General features: G+C 44.5%; 1 protein-coding gene across 21 annotated transcripts in view; it reads left to right on the forward strand.

Annotated features, from left to right (window-relative positions):
- LOC124605478 (calcium/calmodulin-dependent protein kinase type II alpha chain) overlaps positions 1–13,242 on the forward strand; it is a 983,452-nt gene that overhangs the window by 511,012 nt on the left and 459,198 nt on the right. For all 21 annotated transcript variants that reach the window (XM_047137200.1, XM_047137224.1, XM_047137250.1 and 18 more), the window contains exon 2: positions 434–528. In XM_047137200.1, coding sequence (XP_046993156.1) covers positions 434–528 — 95 coding nt within the window. The remainder of the gene's footprint in view (positions 1–433; positions 529–13,242) is intronic.

A 13,242-nucleotide genomic window follows, 5' to 3' on the forward strand; every position in this document is an offset into this window, starting at 1 on the left:
GTTATTCCGTCACTTAGTGTTATAAATTGGTTGAGATTCATCATCTTGTTCGCACATCGCTTTGTCGAATGCAGGAAGAAATTTATGCCTTCGATTATCGAATAAAATACAAACTTCTAATGCAGAGTATTTACTGATGTAAGCTATACGTGAAAACAATTATTGTGGTGGTGCTTGTGCACTTGGTTTAGGACGAGACCAAGAGCGTTTGTCATCATTTCGTGATATTACAGTGTTAGACAGTGAAAGAGAATCTTTTTTGCTGTTCACTAATTTTTCGGATACATTTTTCAGGAACAGAAGTGATTTAGTGAGTCCCCTAGTAAACTTTGTTCTAGAGAAAATTCGACTTCGCTTTCTTTTTATTAATTTTACATCCAGTGTCTAATTTTTGCCATGATGATTGTAAACTTATTTTTGTTATCTGTTTCAGGGGCGCATTTTCAGTCGTGCGGAGATGCGTTCAGAAATCGACGGGCCTGGAGTTCGCAGCAAAGATCATCAACACAAAGAAGCTATCAGCTAGAGGTGAGTACTGTCTTATGTCCGCTATTAAAATGTGTGATAGCGCAGTAGACCCAGTTACTGGTACGGTTGATGTCAGGTGAGCCGCAAAATAGGTAAACGACTGACAGAGTTTGACTGCGGAGTCAGTGGAGCACAAAATGTGAAAGATGCATAGCTTGGATATCTAAAATCACCGTCATGCGAGGAAATTAGTTTCAAATTCGCAGTGAAAATAAAAAATCGATGTCAGATCGGAACCCTCCTGCTTATCAAGAACCATTGCCGTAACAGTTACGCTCTCTCGGTACACCTGTGAGCCAGACTCAAAATTTCGTTAGCACCAAAGTTTCCACCTATGATTTCGGAGCACTCCTACCAGAGATTGTCTCCGCTGGTTATGTGAGAGTTACAAAAGTGGGAGTCGCGGCATACGCATTACGTTCCAGATTCAGCATATCGTGAAAGTACGATCCATTGAATCATAGCGGGTTCATTCATTTCACTTCAGTGCATTTAAGACATTACATGAAGAATATGAAGCAGAAGAAATGTACCGAAATCGAATGTACTTCACCGTTTGTCGAGTATGTGACAGTACAAGCTATCGAAATGCGTTAACAGTTGCGATACAGATCGTTCCAGGAAGTCTACGAATAAAAGACGACAGTACAAAGCCTCTTAAACTCACTAAAGATCGAGAAGCAGATCACCCGCCGATCTTTCTGAGTTAAATATTCTGTCCAATACTGTGCTTTTATTATGCAGAAATTTATCTTTTAATGGAACATATTTAAAAATTTCATTATTGAGATTAGTTTTCTTTCGTCAGTCATTGGTCCGTTTTCCCTCCACAATTCTAAAAATATGGCCCTCAATGAGATTTACTGCAAGACTCGAAATTACTTCTGTTTTGAAACATTTGAAGTGTCTCGTGTCAAGTACTTTGACTATTAGCTGTTGTGTATTATTTTTTGTCTTATTTTTTTCCAGACGTGTTGCACGTTCATGGATTGGAAATCGAAAATGCTGTTTCAATAAGGAAGATAGTCATAAGGCTTTAATAATCACCTAAGAAAAAGGCCCTCGTATTTCGAGGAGACTGTTCAGGCAACCATCCAAACCGGAAATCACGTTGTCGACATTTTGTAAATTCCTTCATCCAAGGAAAGTAGTAGTCAATGGGTGCCATGTCCGGAGAATATTGGAGAGGAGAGAGAGGAGTAGGGAGGTAAAATACACCCCTGGAAATGGAAAAAAGAACACATTGACACCGGTGTGTCAGACCCACCATACTTGCTCCGGACACTGCGAGAGGGCTGTACAAGCAATGATCACACGCACGGCACAGCGGACACACCAGGAACCGCGGTGTTGGCCGTCGAATGGCGCTAGCTGCGCAGCATTTGTGCACCGCCGCCGTCAGTGTCAGCCAGTTTGCCGTGGCATACGGAGCTCCATCGCAGTCTTTAACACTGGTAGCATGCCGCGACAGCGTGGACGTGAACCGTATGTGCAGTTGACGGACTTTGAGCGAGGGCGTATAGTGGGCATGCGGGAGGCCGGGTGGACGTACCGCCGAATTGCTCAACACGTGGGGCGTGAGGTCTCCACAGTACATCGATGTCGTCGCCAGTGGTCGGCGGAAGGTGCACGTGCCCGTCGACCTGGGACCGGACCGCAGCGACGCACGGGTGCACGCCAAGACCGTAGGATCCTACGCAGTGCCGTAGGGGACCGCACCGCCACTTCCCAGCAAATTAGGGACACTGTTGCTCCTGGGGTATCGGCGAGGACCATTCGCAACCGTCTCCATGAAGCTGGGCTACGGTCCCGCACACCGTTAGGCCGTCTTCCGCTCACGTCCCAACATCGTGCAGCCCGCCTCCAGTGGTGTCGCGACAGGCGTGAATGGAGGGACGAATGGAGACGTGTCGTCTTCAGCGATGAGAGTCGCTTCTGCCTTGGTGCCAATGATGGTCGTATGCGTGTTTGGCGCCGTGCAGGTGAGCGCCACAATCAGGACTGCATACGACCGAGGCACACAGGGCCAACACCCGGCATCATGGTGTGGGGAGCGATCTCCTACACTTGCCGTACACCACTGGTGATCGTCGAGGGGACACTGAATAGTGCACGGTACATCCAAACCGTCATCGAACCCATCGTTCTACCATTCCTAGACCGGCAAGGGAACTTGCTGTTCCAACAGGACAATGCACGTCCGCATGTATCCCGTGCCACCCAACGTGCTCTAGAAGGTGTAAGTCAACTACCCTGGCCAGCAAGATCTCCGGATCTGTCCCCCATTGAGCATGTTTGGGACTGGATGAAGCGTCGTCTCACGCGGTCTGCACGTCCAGCACGAACGCTGGTCCAACTGAGGCGCCAGGTGGAAATGGCATGGCAAGCCGTTCCACAGGACTACATCCAGCATCTCTACGATCGTCTCCATGGGAGAATAGCAGCCTGCATTGCTGCGAAAGGTGGATATACACTGTACTAGTGCCGACATTGTGCATGCTCTGTTGCCTGTGTCTATGTGCCTGTGGTTCTGTCAGTGTGATCATGTGATGTATCTGACCCCAGGAATGTGTCAATAAAGTTTCCCCTTCCTGGGACAATGAATTCACGGTGTTCTTATTTCAATTTCCAGGAGTGTACAATAACACAGACAAGCGCTCTCCTGTAAAAGATGAACTCAAGCACTTTCATCGAACAGAAACACCTAATGTGGGCAGCTATCCGTATCGTGGTCAGGAGATTTCATTAGTGTGCTCCTGTGAGAGTTTACCGCATACCAGCGTGATCTGTGTGTACCACGGCGTGCCGTCCCTGAAAACACACAGAATTACTTTGTCCGATGATGTTTAGCTCCTGCCTTTTTCGAGTGGTGTTCAGTCCACGCGTCTCCGCTGCACTCTATACTGCTGTACCTCGGGATCATAGTGAGGCACCCAGCATTTGTCAATGGTGATCAGGCGGCTCAAGGAGTCACTTGGAATGACGTGACACAGCTACAACGTTTCCCCTGCTGCCTCGATTTGTAGGGATTTCTGAATGGGCGTGCTCAGTCACGAAAGCCAGCTGGCGGCGCCCTTTGTCTTATTCGAGATTTCGTGCAAAACGTTGTAAACTAATCAATGACTGATTTTCACTTTTTCGTGAAACAACGGTCTTCGAGCGTCAGAGACCCCACTTCGTGATCATTCACAGAGAGCTTGCCTGGCACGCGGTTCTTCGTCAATGACACATTTGTGACCACACAGAAGGCGGCTATGCAATATGATGGGATTTCTGTTGCCGCACACTTCGGCTAACTTTTCATGGACTATTGTAACGTTGTTCCCCTTCATACGCAGAAACCAATTACCGCACCGCGCTTCACTTTACCAGTGGACTGTGCTGCCTTTGTTTTGGCTCTTGTAACGACCGACATGCTACGGTTCTTTGGTGAGGTGATTTCAGTGTGTTCAAGGATTGCGTATATTTATCTGCAAACAAAAATTATCGTCATTTTTCTGTTTTCCGTCGTTCCTTAGTTGCTTCAAAATTCGTGGAGGTATACCATCAATTAGTTGCATAGACAGAACAAACCTCCACGAAAAACTTCACTTTTTCGAAGTGATAATGTTACCATTCGTAATAACTGTTGTTGCTGGTGGTGCTGGTGGTGGTGGTGGTGGTGCTGGTGCTGGTGGTGGTGGTGCGTTTAGCCCGAAGGCTGGTTTGATGCAGCTCTCAGTGCTAGTCTATCCTGTCCAAACCTCTTCATCTCTGCAAAACTACCGCAACGTAAATCCATTTGAAGCTGCTTACTGTATTCAAGTCTTGGTCTCCCTCTAGAATTTTTACGGCCCGCATTTCCTTCTATTACCAAACTGACGATTCGCAGCCCTGGACAGTCGTATGCAAATAGTACCTTCCACTTAGCCACTCACACAAGCTATCTGGGCAGCGTACACACATTATGGTAGCTCTTATGTGGAAGGCTTGATAATGGAGTAAGCTCCGGAACTGGTCGCCATTAAAATAAAAGCAAACTCCTGCGCAGCTTCGACGGTTTCGTAATTTCTTTGAAAAACCACCTAACCCTTAAATTTATATTACATGTTAACAAATTCCTTTGCTTCCCAGAAATAATTTTTCTTGCTGTTGCCAATCTGCATTTTATATCTTCTACTTCAGCCAAGATCAGTTATTTTACTACCCAAGTAGCAAAACTTATCTTCTACTTGCAGTTTCGCATATTCCAATCTAAATCCCTCAGCACCGCCTGATTTAATTCGGTTATGCTCCATAATTCTTGTTTTTCTTTTGATTTCATGTTGTAGTCTTTTTTTCTATGAATTTTCCACGCCGTGCAACTGCTCTTCAAAATCCTTGCGACTCTGAAATAACTATATGTCATCGGCAAATCTTAAAGTTTTTATTTCTTCTCCCTGAACTTTAATTCCTGCTCCAAATTTCTCCGTCGTTGCTCAGTGTACAGATCGAGTAACTTAGGGGACGGGCTACAACCCTGCCTCATTCCAGCTACAGTTCCCCTTTCATTTCCATCGACTCTTGTAGCTCCAGTCTTGTTTCTATACAAGTTGTCAACAGTCTTTCGCTGTCTGTTTTTTATCCCAGTTACCTTACTACAAATTATAATTTAAAGTCCCCACCGCGTTTTTCTGTTTGTGTGTGAAACCTAATCTCAGAAACTACTGAAAAGATTTTGAAGCGATTTTTGCTAATAGACAGACTAATTGACGAGGAAGGTTTGCATATATAATTCACAAATCGTCCGACTTTGGATACTAAGTGCTACCATCCGAAGCCGAGACGGGCGCTAGTTGGATGCAGAGATAAAATGGAAAAGAAATAAAGGCAGGCATAAAACCAGACCGAAAGCTTATCGTGTTTCAGTACGTACAGATTGGTAGATGTGACGGGTGCTGCGTTGTAGACGCCAGCAGCGTACGGCTCAAACTGTCCTAACTTCTTTGACTCTTCCGACTTGATCGAGATATCACTGCTTCTACGGCCATTGGATTAGTTAAGACAGCATTACAAAATTTTAATTAAGTATGAATACCGTGTTGTAAACCACAGTGCCTCTTACTGTAAATGTAACTATGAGAAACCCGGTACTCTCTCCCCACACTGTGTATAATGTTCCGCGGGAGTTCACTATGCTCTCACAAGTAATTAAGCACACAATGTAGTCGCAACATCATCTTCCTGGCCAAATTTAACTTCAAGTATTACGCTCCTTTGACAGACTCAGCTTACCGCAGAATGCACCAAATCTGACTAAATAAATTAGTGTGTAAGCTCACACTTTCATATTTGTTAATAACAGCCGCTCAAACCTTGGAGATGACATGCTGTTTGCCGTAAAAACCGCAACAAACATAGAAATATAAAGTAAAAAGAAATCCACTGACGGTATTTCGCTGCAACTAATTTGGGTTGAAAATAAGCAAGTGTTTTGCATCAAGGCGAACCCATAATCCCGTATTGTTGTTTGCGGACACTGAGTAACGAAAGCGTTTTCAAGTTACAGTGATCGTCTTGTGATTCAGTTTCAGCCAGTGTAATTCATTACGAGGTCATCTTGTGAGTGTCTTTCCGCTTACATCTGAGCCAGATAAGTAAGGCAACACACACTCACCCTTAGCAAACGATAGATACAAATATATACATAAATAGATATTAAAATACGTCTACCAGAAGAAGATTGATTGCTGAGAAGTTAACTGTTTGCTGTTGTATTCTTGTCCAAGCATCCATTTACAAGTATGAAGTTTGATGTAGTTGTTACGCCAAGGGAAACGCTCTACTGATGCGTATTAGCTGTTCGGTGTTGCCTAAGACATTCGGATCGTACGTAATAGCTCAATTTTGACTACTGTAAAGATCGATCTCGTAGCCTAACCAGAGTTATCATAGAACAGAAAAATGCATAGTGCAGTGATGACAGTATCACGTCTGCATGAAATCTAAAATCAAGATTGCTGTCGCTTGAATGTAATCTATTGTCATATTTCACACTGAATCCTATCTCAACTTTTTTTAAAGTGAAAACATTATTGAATCTCGTTATATTGTCACATTATAGATCCACACAGTGTTAAATCATATGCATTCTCTGATGTAAACACAGAGTTCCGATTGTACGAATAGTGTATTATCGTAAATTATAACTGCGGAAGAAAATTCTATTATTGTTAATGTTATTGATATGCTGTAGTATACAATTTTTTGCTTTCCTCAGAAAACACCATCTGTGCTATCTGGTGTTTGTTCAGATTACTCTACCAGTTCACAGAATTTCAGTTTTTCGCACGATATAACAACGAGCTGATACGGTGTAATCGGTGAATCGCAAATATGGCTCACCTGGAGATATGCTGTAGAGGAGGAAGTTCTTTGGTGCTGTCGCGATACTACTGTTTCTGTAAGAACGGTGGACCACAGCAAAACGGCTGTGGCTGGCTCGCCGATCAGAAAATTAACTACCAAAAATTCAAATAAACTCCCAGCAGCTGCTCTGGCATGTGCTCTGTGGTCGAATGCCCACTGTAAAACAAAATGGTTCAAATGGCTCTGAGCACTATGCGACTTAACTTCTGAGGTCATCAGTCGCCCAGAACTTAGAACTAATTAAACCTAACTAACCTAAGGACATCACACACATCCATGGCCGAGGCAGGATTCGAACCTGCGACCGTAGCGGTCACGCGGTTCCAGACTGAAGCGCCTAGAACCGCACGGCCACACCGGCCGGCCCACTGTAAAATAACTATTAACTGTTTCCGAGCAGTATTCGGCACGGGATACGTCGAGTTAGTAAATTTAGCAAATGACGATTTTGCACTTCGAACAATGAGGACTGCGTGACTGAGTTTTAACTAGCAGATCGTCCTTTTATTAATTCTGAAATCAATCGGAATGATCGGAAACTTGGACCCGCACATTGTTTATTATAACCTTTTAAGGTAATTCGCAGTTCAATGCACAAAATAGAGTCGGTCGGTCTCAACTTTCATCGACCGTAGAACAGTAAAATTCACTGCCTCTTTTCTATCTAATGTTACCCAAAAAAAGAAGTTCTGTTTGCTGCCCGGAGACGTCACTGAGTAACTACGTTCTCTTAAATTTATAGCTTACTGTTCTAGATTGTTCATATATTCTCAGTTTCTTCTTCATCGCGTCTGTTGCGATGCACTTGAAGTAAATATTCTCACGTGTAATTATTCTTTTCGTCTTTGGTCTCCGGCTCTTGGACTTCCTCTTCTGCGTCGATATTCGGTATGAAATCTTCTCCTCGATATATTAGTAAGTTACTGCTACAATATTGAAGCAGTGGTTTCCAGAAACTTCCGAGTTCACCTAGTCTCTCCTTGTAAATTACAGCGTTCTCCGCCTCAGTACATTGTCCGTGAGCTCTTCCAGGTTCCTCCACCTTGTGCCACCACTAAAACTGTTGCCCCTCAATAAGCTAACTAATTTTTGCGGAATTGACTCCGCGCTCGCGTCCGACATTCCAAGCATCTTTCAGGCCCGCTCTCAGCCGTCACTTACGGACACACAATTTTCTGTATAGGCAGCATTGACGTTCTATAAAGACTGACTCTAAATTTTTTTCCTTCCGTTAAGTACCTTCTAGCGACGTCATCCGTGCGCCGTTAAACTACGTACTCTGGTCACTAGTATCTACAAATTTCAGCTATAGCTCTTTCACTTGAGTGTTGATAAGGCCATGGTCATCTTTTTTTTATTCTTACCACGGGATGGTGTACACTTATACAGTTGCAAGACACGCTACCGTCACAGCAGATAACTATAAGAACGTCCCAAAGACAGACCACATGTTACTAACTCTGTTCTTCAGTTCCTGGCGTAAAAATGCATCTCGAGGCACCCAGTCCGCCTTATAGTACCGACCTGGCTCCGTGTCTTTTGTTAACCCGATTGCCAAAAACGAACTTAGACAACGAGACCAAGGCCAGGAAAGCTTTAGAGGCGGCCCTGGAGAGAGTGTGAAGGAACGGCTTCTTGCCCGTTCGCCAGAAATGGCAAAGCAGGTCGGACAAGTACATTGCATTGCGGAATGGAATGGAAATGAAGTCCCATGTTTCCTGACAGAGCGTAGAGGAATTGGGGAACAGTTTGGAGTATTGTGATGTGGACAAGAAGTCTGTATGAGCGATTTTTTTGCAATAAATTTTTGTATGAGCGTTAGTGCCAGTCTTTAGTCAACAACCATCGTAACATGTCTCCTACCGAGCCGAAGCTACCAAAAATGCCCAGAGATTGTACACAATTACATTGAAAAACAGTATTATAACTCAAACAACATTTTTCTCACATGTCCTTATATACAGTCGTGGACCAAATAAAGGAAAGAGGAAAACCTATGTGTCTGGCGTATAATCGTTGTAGATGTTGAAGTGTGCCGGTACACGGCCTCCGCGCCTGTGTGCCCGGGTTCCGACACAGCAGCGGCGGAGCTGGCAGAGAGCGCGGCGCGCCGGCCGTATTAACGAGGCGCGGTAATTGCGACCGGCGAGCCCGTCGTCGCTCTCGTTAGCGGACACCGACACAGACACAGACACGGACACCGGCACCAGTCCTGTAAAAGGCCCTCTCGTCATTTAGATGGTAATTTACGGAACGTGCTGTGCCACCAAAGGCAGCCGTTTCTTTCTGCGCCGGCAAGCAGCGTCATTACTTTTCAAGTTACTCGGGCAATAAATTGCTCCACGAAGATTGAGCAAATGTCTGTCGCCAGGCTCGTACGACGTACCGAGTGCTTATAATTAAACTGGTGGTGTTCCGTATGCTGTAGTGCGGGCTGCAGGACGCTGAAACATTGTAGGTTACGTTCATGAATCGTTGCGCTCGCGGAGTATACTGAGAAAAATAACAGTTCCACTTTCTGCAACAGGTGAAAATATGGCACTGTAAACAGTCAGAATGTGAAACGGTTGACGTCAAACAGTTATATCAGAAACTGAGTCCGCCTTGATGCAAAACACCATGTTATTCGTTTATTACTTTATTCTGCCAAACTAGTTTCGACGACAAATATCACCATCATCAATGGATCTTTTTTTTTTTTTAATCGAAAACATGCAGAAAATAGCATAGTTATACAAATACATTAGTACATTATTACATTTTTTACTATTCGTTACACTCTTAGTATACTGCAGTTACTCGTTGCTGCTTGTCAAAATGGTTCAAATAGCTCTGAGCACTATGGGACTTACTATCTGAGGTCATCAGTCCCCTAGAACGTAGAGCTACTTACACCTAACTAATCTAAGGACATGACACACAGCCATGCCCGAGGCAGGATTCGAACCTGCGACCGTAGCGGTCGCACGATTCCAGACTGAAGCGCCTAGAACCGCTCGGCCACAACGGCCGGCTGCTGTTTGTCGTAGCAGCAACTGAGTAAAGTAGTAATGCCTTTTGTTAAGTCCCATAGTGCTCAGAGCCATTTGAACCATTTTGAGTAATGCCTTTTATCCCTCTATATTTGCATACAGCCTATACTCTGAATCTGACTTAAGGCGTGTGACTGTATCATGTACCACTATTATCCTGCCCACGTTTCCTCTCTTGTTCCATTCGCGAGTCGTTTGTGGAATACGCGAATGTGGATAAGCTAGAAGGCACAGTCTTCATGCTTTATGTGATTTACCAGTACCCGAGATTCGAACGACGAACAAAGCACCTATGAAATACGTTTTCATGCCGATGACGTGTGGATCCTGAAGATGGCCTGTGGCCGAAACTGGTAACGATTGTAAATGTTTTCCGTGATTATTCTACAAAGAAAGAAACAGATGTGCACTGGTAATTATATTCAATTGCAGCGTTAACACACCCAAAAATCGGTTTTGAAACGTGCTTAGATACGTAAAGGTTACAGTTGTTTGTTATATGCGTAGAACGAATTTCAACAAGTGAAAGAAAATTTAACCGACAGAAAAATTGGACATACCGTCTACGAGACGATGATGCATACGTTAGGTTATTTGGATTTTAACCCAGGATCTCTAATTATGTCGTGGTTTCTGTTACAGAATTGGGTCACTCTTCACCCTTTAATTTGATAGTCTCCACTTCTGCAGGTATACCTGTTTTCGCAAAGCGAAAGGTTTCTCTCGAAATTGTTGCCTATCCTAATGTGGTGAACCACTTTCAGATTATTTCTCAACCGTTCCATTCTCGAACAACATGTGTGAAGAATTAACACATACATTCTCCCGTGCGAGCTCTGATTTCTCTTGTTTTGTTAAGATGGTCATTTCTCCCTATCTAACTGAGAATCTACATAATAATTTCACATTCGGGAGACAAAGTTGGTGATTGAAATTTCGTGAAAAGATCTCGCCGCAATGGAAAACTCTTTTGCTTTAATGATTGCCACCCAAACTCGGGTGTCGTATCCGTGACTCTCTCGCTCTCTCTCTCTCTCTCTATCTCTCTCTCTCTCTCCCCTACCTCGCCGTTATATGAAACGAGCTACCCTTGCTTGAACTTATTTGACGTCCTCCACCAATCCTATCAGGCAATGATCTCATACCGTCCACAAACGCCGTAAGTGGACGAACAATGATAGTGTACGCTTAGTCGATTTGTTGCTTTTCTAAGTGTTTTGCCAATAAAACGCAGTATTTGGCTCGCCTTCCACACAAAATTTTTTGTGTGATCGTTCCAATTTAAGCTGTTCTTAATTGTAATAGCTGGGTATTTAATTGGATCAACAACTTTTAAATTTGTCTGATTTAGCGTATAACCGAAATTTCGCATTTTTTAGTGTCCATATGGAGGACCTCGCGCTTTTCATTGTTTAGAGACAGTTACCACTTTTCGAATCATAAACATATATTTTCTAAATCATTGTCCTCTTTTTATGATCACTTCACTGGACGGTTAGTGACAGCATCGTCTGAAAACAATCTAGGACGGCTGTTCAGATTGTCTGTTAAATGTTTATAAACATTGAGAACAGCGAGTTCTTCGCGCTGGAGAACCCGAGATATCGCTTCTTTTCACTCGATGACTCGTAGTCCATTACTACGAACTGTGCCCTTTTTTATAGAAAATAACGAATCTAGTCGCACAACTGAGAAGATACTCCATAGCAAGACGATTTGTCTAGATGCTGCTTCAGAGGAACGATGACAAAAGTCTTCTGGAAAACTATAAATATGAAGTCAACGAGAGATATCCTGGCGATAGCACTCATTACTTCGAATGAATAAAGATTCATTTGTGTTTCACAAGAATGATATTTTTTGAATTCGTTCCGTTTGTGTGGCAGTAGGTTCTTTTTCTTTGTCATAATGTATGAACTACTGGGAGGCGTGGCAGATGTATGGTGCGTCACAGGAGGCACTCCCAGTTCGCTACTTGGTGGTTCCTCGGGGAACAGGAGGTGGTTGTAACCTGTGTACGCCGGTGGGCGCAATAAAAGAAGAGTGACTTTTAACCATTTATTTCTGCAAATACATCTCTCCTTTTGTGATGCTTCGGCGGTCCTCTGCCACCGCTTATCAGGGTGCGCTGCCAGCGCCCAGCAGCTACTCAGGAAGTGGATGCTGCGTCGTTACCTTCTGCACTCGGAAAAGGTGGCACTTGCGTATGTGGCCTACACACGTCGGCCTAGGAGGTCCTCGATATCCTCCCGTAACTGTGGCTCATCTCTGCTCTCTGAACCGCGATGACGGTTGTCGTGTGGTCGAGGAGTGTGCCAACCCTGACCTGCCGGGCAGGTAGGCCCCGTGGCTTCGTTGAAGTGTCAGGAACGCTGATGTCCTGGCCCAAGACCCCAGGCCCTCCCATCTGCGTTGGAAGCTGTCGGCAGCGCCGAACTCGTGACTGGTGCTCCGGCGGCTGTTGGCGGTGTTGCGCACGAGCAGTAAATCTACAACAGACTTAGATCCAGCGTTAATACCGTGTTAAGCAATCGAGTACGCGCGTTCTGTACCGCACTGATCCTTCTGACCAGCTCCCCCCTGAACTTACATGCTGGAGTATTTATAGTGCGAAATGTCGACTGGTGGTGACCTTACGTCACTTTCCTAATACGAATGTATCAGCGAGTCATATCGCGCCCTATTTGCTTAACACATTTGTTATACCAACAGACGGTCTGTAACAATATTCAGTACGCCTTCTGCGTTAGCGACGCGGCTTCGTACTGCACGTAACAAGGTGACGTGATACTTCTCAGTCGAATTTCTTCACTAAGCTCCTGCTGATGCTAGCTGCCCACTTCGCGCAAAGTGCCGATGTCCTGCTTTCTGCCTGACCTGCTAACGTGGTGAAACGCTGTCGTTCCGTGTCGCGCTTGTTGACACTCCCCTAAGGAACACAAAATGAACGAGGTCCCGCAATTATAGAGTTCTGCGGCCAGTTGCCTGATACAGAGTCGGTACGTAACAACAGTATATGTTAAAAATTACACTACCAATCGATACCAATGATATAGTTCTGTAATTCAGTGAATTACGTTGCCTGTCTTGTGCATTGGTGTAACCCGTGGAGCTTTTCATTTCTTAGGCACGGACGTTTCGAAGAGCGAGCGGTTGTATACGACTGCTAAAAATGGGGTTATTTTACACTATATTCCGACAAAAACTTAATTGGTACACAACTTGTACTGAAAGACTTGCCTTTATTAAGTGGCTAAAGTTGCTTCGCTACTTCTACATTACTCATGTTGGCAGC

Source organism: Schistocerca americana, chromosome 1 (assembly GCF_021461395.2).
Source record: "Schistocerca americana isolate TAMUIC-IGC-003095 chromosome 1, iqSchAmer2.1, whole genome shotgun sequence".
Taxonomy (NCBI): domain Eukaryota; kingdom Metazoa; phylum Arthropoda; class Insecta; order Orthoptera; family Acrididae; genus Schistocerca; species Schistocerca americana.